General features: G+C 33.8%; 2 protein-coding genes across 5 annotated transcripts in view; one reads left to right on the top strand and one right to left on the bottom strand.

The window, feature by feature from the left end:
• Positions 1–540: 540 nt before the first annotated feature.
• LOC111705750 (uncharacterized) lies at positions 541–5,688 on the bottom strand. Its single transcript, XM_023478396.1, has 3 exons — positions 4,875–5,688; positions 3,989–4,521; positions 541–593 (listed from the first exon to the last, which is right to left on the bottom strand). The coding sequence occupies exons 2-3, from the start codon at positions 4,518–4,520 to the stop codon at positions 541–543; spliced, it is 585 nt and encodes a 194-aa protein (XP_023334164.1). The 5' UTR covers position 4,521; positions 4,875–5,688.
• Positions 5,689–9,945: 4,257 nt separating this feature from the next.
• The window catches only part of LOC111705746 (putative uncharacterized protein DDB_G0282133), a 9,869-nt gene continuing 7,278 nt past the window's right edge, over positions 9,946–12,536 (top strand). Inside the window, exons 1-3 of one of the 4 annotated variants that reach the window (XM_023478393.1) lie at positions 9,946–10,086; positions 10,339–10,408; positions 11,163–11,247. In XM_023478393.1, the coding sequence (XP_023334161.1) occupies positions 11,180–11,247 (68 nt within the window). In that variant the 5' untranslated portion in view covers positions 9,946–10,086; positions 10,339–10,408; positions 11,163–11,179. Of the gene's footprint in view, positions 10,087–10,338; positions 10,409–11,162; positions 11,265–12,536 lie in introns of all 4 variants that reach the window. The other 3 variants (XM_023478391.1, XM_023478394.1, XM_023478392.1) reach the window with 3 other exon arrangements.

Raw genomic sequence — 12,536 nt, 5'->3', positions numbered from 1 at the left:
ATGATAATCTGCTGCCCCGGGCTAAACTGTTGAAAACTAAGGTAAATTATCAAAATACTGAAACATTAAATGATTATTATAGAATATAGATAATTCAAACAATGCAGGACCATTGCTCAATACAAAAGATACATAGATTAATGGATAGATAGATAGATGGATAGATTGATGGATAGATTGATGGATTGATGGATTGATAGATTGATAGATTGATAGATAGATAGATAGATAGATAGATAGATAGATGGATAGATAGATAGATAGATAGATAGATAGATAGATAGATAGATAGATAAAGAGATAGATGGATTGATAGATTGATAGATTGATAGATAGATAGATAGATAGATAGATAGATAGATGGATAGATAGATAGATAGATAGATAGATGGAACAACTTTGTTACGCAAACAAGTATCTTTTGTTTTCGATTGAAGTTACATTGACAATCTGGCAAAAATAGGGATTTCTATTGAAAAGTTTTAATAAATTCTCCCCCCCCCCCTCCTCCTCCCCCTAGATTGAAGCGCATCCAGGTGATTAACCATAAGTGTGCGCGGCATCCAGTATAATTATACGCGCACAACGGATTCCTGATTTAATACAGAGTTTTAGATATATTAGATACAATTTCTATATCTAGACATGTTAACGCTTTCCTTTTTGTTTCTAGAATTAATACAGGGGGTGTAAATTTTCTATAAAATCATTTACCCCCCCCCCCTCTTTAAAAATAATATATTTACCCCCCAGAAGTTGGATATGTTTGCGGGGTGCGAAACAAAGAGTTTGTTACTGAACTGAAAAACATAACTGATACTAAGGGAAAATTTAAAAAATTGGGGTAAAAAGTATTTTCTAAGATGGGAACACTTGTCTGAGGAAGGAAGGCCAGCCATTATAATTTCTCTTCCGAACCATATTCTCTCATTAACTTGTCAGAGCCACCTCGGAATTATCGTCATTCAATTTTTAAAGTTTCCAATTCTCAAAGATAAAACAATTTTTTTAATCTGGCCACGTTAGGGCATTAAATATGGATGCAAAGATTACATCAGGTTGGAATCTTAAACCCATTTGAATCATGTCAAACTTTATTTAAGTAAAACTTAAATCTCTTCTTCCTCCGTAATGGCTATATAAAATAAATAACAAAATATTTGGCATACCTTTGCCTATCATCTTCCCCATAAAACCACCACCCGGAAAAATTCTTTGGTTTTCACTATAATTATTAAGAAAATGATTGAAGTTCTATAAATTCGGAATTATTTGCGGCATTCTACTCAAGGAATTTCTGAAAATACTCGTTAAACAGGGTGAAGTATTTTTAAGGACATCAAACTTGAAACTTTCATTTTCATGTGTGCCCTAAAGTGTCCCGATTCTTAAAAAAATGTTATAAATGGGAGGATTAGACACGATGATTTCGAGGTGGCTCGGACGAGAAAATGAGAATGTGGGTCGGACGAGTAATTGTTGTGGTTGGCATTCATCCCCACCTTGTCTTTTGAAGTCCAATATTTCATGTTGAGAATTAACCCTGGAGAAAGGGCACTTTAATCATGAAGCGATCACCAATTAACCCCCCCCCCATATGACAACAACACAATTCCAGGAACTTTATTGTGGAAATAATGGGGAGGAGGGTTGAGCGCAGAGATAGGTGGGGGAGGGGGGGTCGTCCCAGAATTTCACAATCTTGTTTTATTTTATTTCTTCAGCGTAATGTACGTCATTTCCCATATCCTTCGCATGTCATCGTCTCGAAAACGAGGAATATACGAGAATCAGATCTACAAGAAGTCCCATCTCGAATATTCTAATGTTTAAAGGGACTGTTGGCGTAATTTCAAGTAACCCTCCATGCACAGATGGTTATTTGAACGGTACCCTTGCAATCTTAATCTGATCTAAAATGTTAAAGATAACTAGGGTTTTCATGACTCGAAAAGTATTTATTTCTTTAAATTTCTTCATTTCTTCTTATCAGCCAGTAATGCGCAAGTCACTTTCGCAGAGAAACCGCAAATGAAAATAAAAAAACATGGATGTATTGATCAGACAAGGCTTATAAGGGTACCGTTGCAAATCGGGCACTACCATCTTAACGTGGAGGGTCACTTGAAATTACGCTTACAGTCCCTTAGAATCTAATATTTAAAAATCAAAATGTCGGCCTTGTCAACCTGAAGATGATGATGTTTNGGGGGGGGGGGGGGGAGGAGAATAAATAAAAACGAAATGAATTCAATATATGAAAATAAAAGTGAGAAAAAATGAAAGTTTTACTGAAATAATAAAACATGAAAAGTGAACAAAATTAAATTAAAATAAATGAAACGAAATGAATCTAAATTGGAAATAAAATTCAGATGGAAATGAAAACAATTTAAATGAAATATAGGGCCCAAAAAGTGAAATATAAAAAATATAAATTAAATTGAAATAAAAATGAAATCAAATGAAATGAAATTGAAATTAAGAAAGAAATTGATTTTAATCAATGCTTGTCACAACAAACTGTTGAAAATGAAAAGGCGAGAAAAGCATTAAAATATTGAAAATAATGTCAGCACCAGATAGATTTGTTTGTTAACATTCATCTCCAGAGTTTTTATATTTATAAAACTATCACGTTATCAAGTGTTGACAACTAATATTGAAGGAATAAGATAAAAATAATGAGAAAAGTTTAGGAACCATTATACACATCTGTTAAAAGATTATCTCTAGAACATATCAATTTCTCTCAAGAGTTTCAAAATTCCCTTCCCTTCTCCTTCCCTTCTCCATCCCTTTTCCTTCCCTTCTCCTTCCCTTCCCCTTTTCTCCTTCCCCTTCACCCTTTTTCATTACACTTTCCTTTCCCTTACCTCCCTTACCTCATAGAAAAAACTTCAAAGTTAAAATATTTAGATTTTTTAATAATTATTCTGTCTAAAAATATTTTTAGATTATTACTTTAGACAACATACCTGAAATAAAATAAAAAATTTACTTGTTTTGTATATTGAATAATATCTTCGTTTGATTTTGAAAAGCAAATTAAAAAATAATAAAAATGTTACCATATCCTAAAACTAAAATCAAAGATATAACTTTTATTAAAAATAATAACTAAATTATGAAAAAAAATGCAAATATTGAAGTATTACTTATGCTAAGAAGAAAAATAAGCTTCGAATTTCTAAGGCTTCCTCTATCCGTTGATTAACATATATATTGGAGTAAATAAAAAACATTGTTAAATAATTATCATCACTGGTTAAATTAAAGTGGGGGGGAGAATTTTTTTAGAAGTCAATAAATTGGACCCTATTTCTTCCGTAAAAATGGATTTTGTATCCGTATTAAAAAGAAATGGATCAGAGAATATAAATTAAAGGAATTTGATGAAACCTAAGCTATAAGCTTAGCAATGTTTATCATTCAGTTTAACGTATCAGTTAAAATTAATTTCTATTGTTATATCTAGGTTATATCACCTTTAACTACACATTATGCAATTTTGCTTTTCAATATTTGTTTAATGAATTTAGAACACAAACAAATAACCATGGACTATAAACAGACCTACAGGGTTGCCCACAAAGGCTGAGACTGTAAAGACGACGTGAAATTCTTCAAATATGAAGATCCCAGGTTTAAATTAAGTCTTGTTGCCTTGCCTATGATCTTAAAATGCTTTGTTTAATAAATTGGCAAAGAAAGAAATAAGTTTATAAGTTGCGGGGAATCATTAATGTAAGGAAACAGACGGTCTATATTCCGTCCATTCGTCTCTGAATGATTTTTAATGATCTGAAGAAAAAATAGTATGACAAATTTTTGCATTCTTTTAATCATTTTTACCCGAAAATTCATTAATTCTTCCCTAACAATCATGTTTCCCCCAATTCAGCGAATCAAACCCTAAAAAAGCATTGAAAACTTCTGGAAATAAAATGATTTTCAGAAGAGGGGGGGAGGGGGGGGGTGTAGATGCCTACCTCATTAGGAAGAGAAAGTTCAAAAAGATCAAGTCTATTTGCGTTCCACTGAGAAATGATGTGCCGAAGTGTTTCCAGATCTGCCATTTTCCTAGCATGCTCGTGGTCTTGGGGATTCCCGGGCCCAAGGTAGTCCTGGGCTGGTCCAGGGAGGTTCAAGGGCCCACGATAGTCCTGCGGTGGTCCAAGATGGTTTCCGGGCCCACGGTACTCCTGGGGTGGTCCAGGGGGTCCACCGGGTCCACGGTACTCCTGAGGTGGTCCACCGGGTCCACGGTACTCCTGAGTCCGTCCATCAGGCCCAGGGGCTGGCCCCCTGTACTCTTGCCTGAAATCCATCTGAGTTCTGTACTCTTGTCTGTACTCTTGCTGAGATCTATACTCTTGTTGTACTCTGTACTCCTGTTGCATCCTGTACTCCATTTGTGACCTAGGATCTTGAATGTACTCTCTATTGTACTCCTGACTGTAGGGATCGGTGGACCCACCCCGCCCCAATCCTGGATCAGCCATCATAATTGCAGGCATTCTAATTCAATAAATTTTACAATACATTTCTATATCTTGTATCTAATTCAAGAGTGTATAATTCAAAGACCTACCCCCCCCCCCCCCCCNATTATGTATTATTTCAGTGTTAGGTTCGGTTTCTGGGCCGAGCGCTGCGGCTAGAGGTCCGAACGCTGCGGCCACGGGTTTTGTTAAGTTAAGACACTTTCTGTAAGATCAATGTACAAAATTGATAGGAGGGGGGGGGGGCTTGGGGGGGTCCAAAAATCGTTCTCTAGGAATATACCAGTCTTTATTTTTAAATCTGTAATTAAGCTATAGCTTTCAGTGGTCATGCAAAACTAAGTTAACAATTGAAAATATATTGAATTCCTGTAGCTTCTCTCTATCAATTAAATTCTAAGGAAAATTTGTCTGATCACTCATTTTGCATCACTTGTCTACTCCGCAGTGTCACATGGTTTTAAATGCACTTTTTACATTTGCAATAAATTGCTTGTTCGAAACCTGTCAGACCGGTATTTTCAAAAACTTAAAAATATGTCTCACGCTAACTTCAAGCGTGGATTTGATTCACAAAAAATACGTCAACACTGCAAATTATTAAATTCACGATGTAAACCTCACATTTATTGGTTAACTGCTAGTTTTTTAAAAACAATTCACTTGTTTGTCTTTAAACTCTGTTTAAACACTGCAGAATTCAACCCAAACCTGTGTTTGCTGTTGCGACTGCGCGTTTACACTGTTTACCTGTGTCCCCGTCCGGTCTGACTTGGAGTAGAACCGACCCGGCCCGGCTTGAGACCCGGGCCGTCTCACCCAGCTCAGAACAGTTTGTTCCCGCCCTAAAGGATTCTCACCTTTCAGCTCTGGGCCCGGCTCGACTTTGTTGTCCGACATCTAATACTGGTTGCTTGGCCTGCATCGTTTTATTAAATAAACTGCCATGAGCCGAACAGACAGGGCAAACCCGTCCCGCCTCCCTTTCATATACTGTCAACTTGGGTTCTTTATAATTGTTCTTCCGGGCCGGTACAACCCAATTGCACTAGAATTTTAAAGAAACCTTTACGTAGATTTCGACCAAGTTGAAGATGATTTTCAGCTAGAGACATCTAACGGTTAAAATATAAATTAATGAATAGGTTTATAGGTGGTTGACTTAAGGTGGTTAGGAAGCGATCGAAGAGCCATCGAACGGCAGAAAAGGACATTACTTTTACACTAAACCTAGTTTGTATACTGTACAGGGAGTACAGGACACTGGAGGGAGGGGGGGCCATGCGGCCATGAACCCCGCAATATCCTGTTCAAACCCAGGTAGTTTGCAGAACCCTGTTCGAACCCCGCAGAAGCCTGCTCCAACCCCACGAAAGCCTGTTCCAACCCCGCCAAAGACTGCTCTTGTTCAAACTTTTTTTTTTAAATTGCATAGATTTAATAAAAACTAAATAAAATTTAAAAAAATCTCGACGTCCGGTGTCATGCTTGGAGAGAACTCGTACCTGGAGCTGACTCGTACTTACGAAGACGATCTTACTCTTGTTCTACGCGGGTTAAAGCTACGCGGCAAAGCGCAAGTTTATTTAAATATAAACAAAAACTTTGGATTTAGTTGAAATTCGCGTTTTCTAAGCTACATTGCGAATCAGTTAAATGAATTTGTTTATTATTGATATGATTCAAATAAAACATAACTTTCTCTCCATGGCTTCAACACAAATAATTTATTATTTTGAGTACAATGTACATATTTGATTTATGGATAACTAATGAAAATTTATATATATGTAATTTGTAAATTAATTATTTTTGTGATTAATTAATAGTTTTCTTCTTTTATTTTATATCAGGTGGGTTGACTTACTGAATATCCGGTTGGTAAGGTTAGTTTTTTATTGTTTAAGCATAACACACATTTTTCTTGCCCCCCCCCCTAAAAATGTTTGTGGGGGGGGCCAAAAAAAATTATCGCGCTTCGCGCGAAATTTTTTCACCTAGCCCCCCCTAACCAAATATCTAGTTGCGCGCATGTAACCAACATTTTATTAAACATGAAGAAGACAACAATCCCAAATTTAAACTTTTTTTCCAAGACAATGTCAGGTTTTCCATTTTCGAAAATATCTTGAATTTGAAACATGTCGCGTTTTCGAGACAAACCCCACTTTCACGTTTTTGAGTATAATCCACAATTCAAAACAAAACTCACTTTCAGAATGTTATGAAGACTAAATTAACTTCTGAATTATTTCTAGATTCTAAATTTCCACATTTTATCTGTTAAATTAGAGAATATCGATGATTTTTTTCAAGCATTTTAAACAAACAGTTTCCCGCATTTCTAGTTAAATCTATATTGTAAGAACAAATATTTTGACTTCTCGATGCTGTAATGATTTTTGAATTATAAAAGAACAGTTTGTTTTTATTTCCTATTTTGTTTATATTTTACCTTATCAAAAAATCTTGTTTTCTTTCGTAAGTACGTAAATGGTCAAAAATTGACATTGATATGAATTCCGGTATAAGTCTCAAAACCAGGAAATGTTCCGAAAACGCAACTTGAGCTGAAATCCAGAAATTGTTTCAAAATAGGGATATGTTCGAAAATGAACTCAAAAATCATCAAAAACTAATTCTCTCGCCTAGTTATTATTCTAAAATTGACATTTATAAGTTTCCAACCTTGCAGTCATTCAAAATATGGTTTGTAGTTTCTTGTCTTCTACCTTGCAATTCAGCGCCAGCCTGTAAACATAGTTTACAGAGATCTGATGAAGATTTTTCCCATTGTAGAAGATTGGTTTGTGTTGGCAGGGTGTCCAAACAGGAGTTGAGTAGAAAATAGAAATTGTATTGTACCTTTCTTCAGATTGAACATGTAAGATTTCCAGATCATGTCAGATTTTTCAAGCATTGCCAGGCAGAGAAAATGTCCTTGTTTTATGAGTGCTGCTGTATGTTCTCTCCAGAAAGTTTCATTTTCAAAAGATACTTATTCACTGACAGTTGTTTTTATTTTTTTTATAGCATTGATGTTTGGAAGCTTAGTCAAACCACTCAGGCATTTCTGCTTGACCATAGTTCTCTAATGTGGCTTGTTGAAACATTTTTTCTGCATAGTCTGCAATGGAATTTTTGCAGAACCATTTTTTCCCTGTCTAATTTAGATTGTAAGGCAGAGTTAACTGTTTCATCACCCAGTATTCTTATCCTAGTGTATTCTTGCGTCATAGTTGTTTTGTACAGGGTGGTAATCCAGTCCATTTTTTCACAAATTTATCAGTGAATGTGTCTAGTTTCTTCAGATGACTTTGCGATATTGTATGAACAGTGAGCAGAAATCGAATAGAAGGAATGAAATAATGTTGGCAAATCCAGACTTTGTATTCGTCCCAAATAAGAAGTGCATTTATATTAATGAGTTTTGTTTCAAATTCACTCTTGATGTAATTAAACGCATCACTAAGTCTACCAGTAAGAAATAGAAGTTTGCCAAGGAATTTCTGCTCTTCTTGAAATATATTTGGAATTTCAGTTTCACCAATAGTAAAGTTTATTCTGCTAGGTACACCTGATCTGATGGAAAATTATCTACATTTTGCTGGTTTTAATCCCATTCCCATACTTTCTATCTTGGATTTTATTTCATTTTGAATTTTTTAATGTTTTCTCAGATCTGTTGTTATCAGGCAAAAATCGTCAGCAGAGGTCAGAGTAATAATTTTCTCTCCATTCAGATTAAATCCACAATCATTCTTACTATGTAGGAATTCAATACTTGGATTGAAAACCATCAGAAATATGATGGGACTAAGCGAGTCACCTTGGAATACTCCTCTTTTAAAAGGGTAACCCATCAGTAGAGAAGTTGCCCGTAAATACATGAGAAAGTTGATAATTAAACCTTTTCCCTCAAAAGTTATATAGAATGAGAGGGTGCGGCACAGACGGCACTGAACCAAATGCATCTTCTAAATCGAAAAATGTTACATGGACCGTTTTCTTGTTTGTCTTTGCTTGGCTTATAATCTCTTCAAGTACGACACTATGCTCAATAGTGCCATTATTGCCCGGCAGAAAGGCCTTCTGTACTTTCTCATTGATATAATTATTCGCAGTTAAAACTTGGTCAGTCTTTTTGCAAGAAGGAGATGGTAAGTTTTTGGATTTTAAGATGTTAGAGAGATCATTCGAAAGTTTCCTGTGTCCTTTCTTGTGTAGTAAATTGACCACGCTGTGTGACCAGAAGAGGGGAGGAGATCCCTGAACATTCCCTTTATTATACAGGGTGGATAACATGTGGTGAAGACAATTGAATTGGAATAATATCTCATACGGGATACCATCAGGACCTGGAGAGGATTTTAGATTTGCACTTTTTTACATATATTCTTTACATCCTTTGGGCGTAAGGGCTTACAATTGAATGAATAGAAATTTATAAATTCATGAGTTATAGACACAAAGGGGAACCAGTTTAAATTGTTTAAATATCATTAACTTTCAGATAAAATTATTTAACTCTCAGATAATATTATTCAATTCTCAGATAAAATTATTCAACTCCCAGATAAAATTATTTAACTCCCAAATAATATTATTCAACTCCCAGATAAAATTATTTAACTCCCAGATAATATTATTTAACTCCCAGATAAGATTATTCTACTCTCAGATAATATTATTTAACTCCCAGATAATATTATTTAACTCCCAGATAATATTATTCAACTCTCAAAAAATATTATTTAAATCCCAGATAATATTATTCAACTCTCAGATAATATTATTTAACTCTCAGATAATATTATTTAACTCCCAGATAACATTATTTAACTACCAGATAATATTATTCAACTCTTAGATATTATTATTCAACTCCCAGGTAATATTATTTAACTCTCAGATAATATTATTCAACTCTCAGATAATATTATTCAACTCTCAGATAATATTATTCAACTCCCAGATAATGTTATTCATTTCTTAGATAATGTTATTTAACTCTTAGATAATATTATTCAACTCTCAGATAATATTATTCAACTCTCAGATAATTCAACTCTCAAATAATATTATTCAACTCCCAGATAATATTATTCAACTCCCAGATAAAATTATTTAACTCCCAGATAATATTATTTAACTCCCAGATAAGATTATTTAACTCCCAGATAATATTATTCAACTCTCAAAAAATATTATTTAAATCCCAGATAATATTATTCAACTCTCAGATCGATAATATTATTTAACTCTCAGATAATATTATTTAACTCCCAGATAGCATTATTTAACTACCAGATAATATTATTCAACTCTTAGATAATATTATTCAACTCCCAGATAATATTATTTAACTCTCAGATAATATTATTCAACTCTCAGATAATATTATTCAACTCAGACCGGTTAGTTTCTTGTTAACCACTGAACCCACATGGTCACATATAATGGAGAAATAGTTAAACCAAGATAGATAGATACATATCTTGATTTGGCTCTATAAAAAAGTGAACTTTACTCTAGAAACAAGTTAAACAAGATTGAAATGAGGAAGTTCTCCAATTTTTAGGTAATTAATTAATATTTTTACACTTTTATCAGGGTCACTCTGAATATTTATAATTTAGATTGCATGCAACCTAAATTTTTTTTTTATTGTTTAGACTTAAAGAGACTGTAAAAAGTACAGATTAATTAAAGAGAACCTTCATTTATATATTTAAAATGTTTCCCTTTAAACCTTTATGCTAAGTAACAATGAGAAATTCTAGCAATATCCTTCTTTGTCTCTATTGCATAAATCTGCAAGTCCCTATTACAGGGAAACACAATTGAAAAAAGAAATAGGCAGAAACATAGAATATATCTTCCTTGTTCTGGACCAGACAGAGGTATTTATGGAATATTTATGATTAAGTTAAAGTAAAGGAAATTGGACTTAAAGGGTGCGTTCGCGAAAGTTGAAAGGGGGTATAGGCTTACGACGAAAAATAAGCGCTTTTGATCGCTACTTATCTTACTTCTATCTGTTGCGTCTATAAGGAAAAAATTGTTAAAAACGACTCATTCTGAAGAACGTAGTGTTCATACATATTCAAAAAGTTGCAACATTCAACTCGGATCGTAAAAAAATCAATTTAATTCCAAACAAATCATTCAGATATCACAACTAACCTTATCTGTGTAATCAATGGTTGGAGGAGAAGAGGAAATTCCAGATTAAAGATTCAATATTAAGTCAAGGTTAAGGGCTAGTGGGGGGGGCTATTATGNATGGTCCATTAAAAGATTTACTTTTGAGGGTAGAGAGTAAAATCCATATTTAGTTTAAAGAGTTTCAAGGTTTCTGAATAGTCGATACTTGACCTAGAGAGTATCCCATCTATTCATTGAGACAGTTTTTAATATCCAGTAGTTTTTAATATCGAGTAGTTTAAATATCGAGTAGTTTATAAAATCGAGAAGTTTTTAAATTAAAATCTTTTATATCGAGACAGTTGTTTTCCATTTCGAGTACTTTTTTTTGTAGCATGATTGACGGATTTATATTTTATTTTAAACTTAACATCTAAGATGTACTGCAGGAGAACCTTACTTTCGAAATTATGATTAACATATCATTGTTATTATTATTGTATCTTTTAGGGAAAAAATGACGAAAGATGAAATCTATACTATTTCTCATTCTTTGTGTCATCCCTCCTGCTCCCTCTCATCCACTCATCCCCAGGTTCTGTTTTTATCCAGGTGAGCAAGAAAATAGCCGAAATTTATCTTCAGTAATTTCTCAGAATAAAATTTGAACGGCTTTAAATTATCAATACAGGGTTACCCACAAAGAATGAGACCTAAGTGACGACCTAAAACTTTTAAAATGTAGCACCCTGGAGGTTCAATATTTGTTTAAAATATAGCACCCTGGAGGTTCAATATATGTTTAAAATAAAGCATCCTGGAGGTTCAATTTATGTTTAAAATATAGCACCCTGGAGGTTCAATATATGTTTAAAATATAGCACCCTGGAGGTTCAATATATGTTTAAAATATAGCACCCTGGAGGTTCAATAAATGTTTTAAATATAGCACCCTAGAGGTTCAATAAATGTTTAAAATATAGCACCCTGGAGGTTTAATTTATGTTTAAAATATTGCACCCTGGAGGTTCAATATATGTTTAAAATATAGCATCCTGGAGGTTCAATATATGTTTAAAATATAGCACCCTGGAGGTTCAATATATGTTTAAAATATAACATCCTGGAGGTTCAATTTATGTTTAAAATATAGCACCCTGGGGGTTCAATTTATGTTTAAAATATAGCACCCTGGTGGTTCACTATATGTTTAAAATATAGCACCCTGGAGGTTCAATTTACGTTAAAAATATAGCAACCTGGAGATTCAATTTATGTTTAAAATATAGCACACTGGAGGTTCAATTTATGTTTACAATGTAGCACCCTGGAGGTTCAATATATGTTTAAAATATAGCACCCTGGAGGTTCAATTTATGTTTAAAATATAGCACCCTGGAGTTTCAATATATGTTTAAAATATAGCACCCTGGAGGCTCAATATATGTTTAAAATATAGCACCCTGGAGGTTCAATATATGCTTAAAAAATGGCACCCTGGAGGTTAAATATATGTTTAAAATGTAGAATCCTGGAGGTTCAATATTTGTTTAAAATGTAGCACCCTGGAGGTTCAATTTATGTTTAAAATATAGCACCATGGAGGTTCAATATATGTTTAAAATATTGCACCCTAGAGGTTCAATATATGTTTAAAATATAGCACCAAGGAGGTTAAATATATGTTTAAAATATAGCACCCTAGAGGTGCAATATATGTTTAAAATGTAGCACCCTGGAGGTTCAATATATGTTTGAAATGTAGCACCCTGGAGGTTCAATTTATGTTTAAAATAAAGCACCCTGGAGGTTCAATATATGTTTAAAATATAGCACCCTGGAGGTTCAATATATGTTTAAAATATAGCACCCTGGAGGTTCAAT

The sequence above is a fragment of the Eurytemora carolleeae genome, unplaced genomic scaffold (genome assembly GCF_000591075.1).
Source record: "Eurytemora carolleeae unplaced genomic scaffold, Eaff_2.0 scaffold302, whole genome shotgun sequence".
Taxonomy (NCBI): Eukaryota; Metazoa; Arthropoda; class Copepoda; order Calanoida; family Temoridae; genus Eurytemora; species Eurytemora carolleeae.
Note: the sequence above shows the minus strand (reverse complement) of the source record. Positions and strands in the feature narration are given on the sequence as shown.

Bases quoted from the DNA above. Each gene is read 5' to 3' on its own strand.
- LOC111705750 (XM_023478396.1), bottom strand. From the start codon at position 4,520: ATGCCTGCAATTATGATGGCTGATCCAGGATTGGGGCGGGGTGGGTCC. The intron at 594-3,988 runs GCATCTACACCC...GTATTAAATCAG, and splicing joins TTCTCTTCCTAATGAGGTAG to GAATCCGTTGTGCGCGTATA.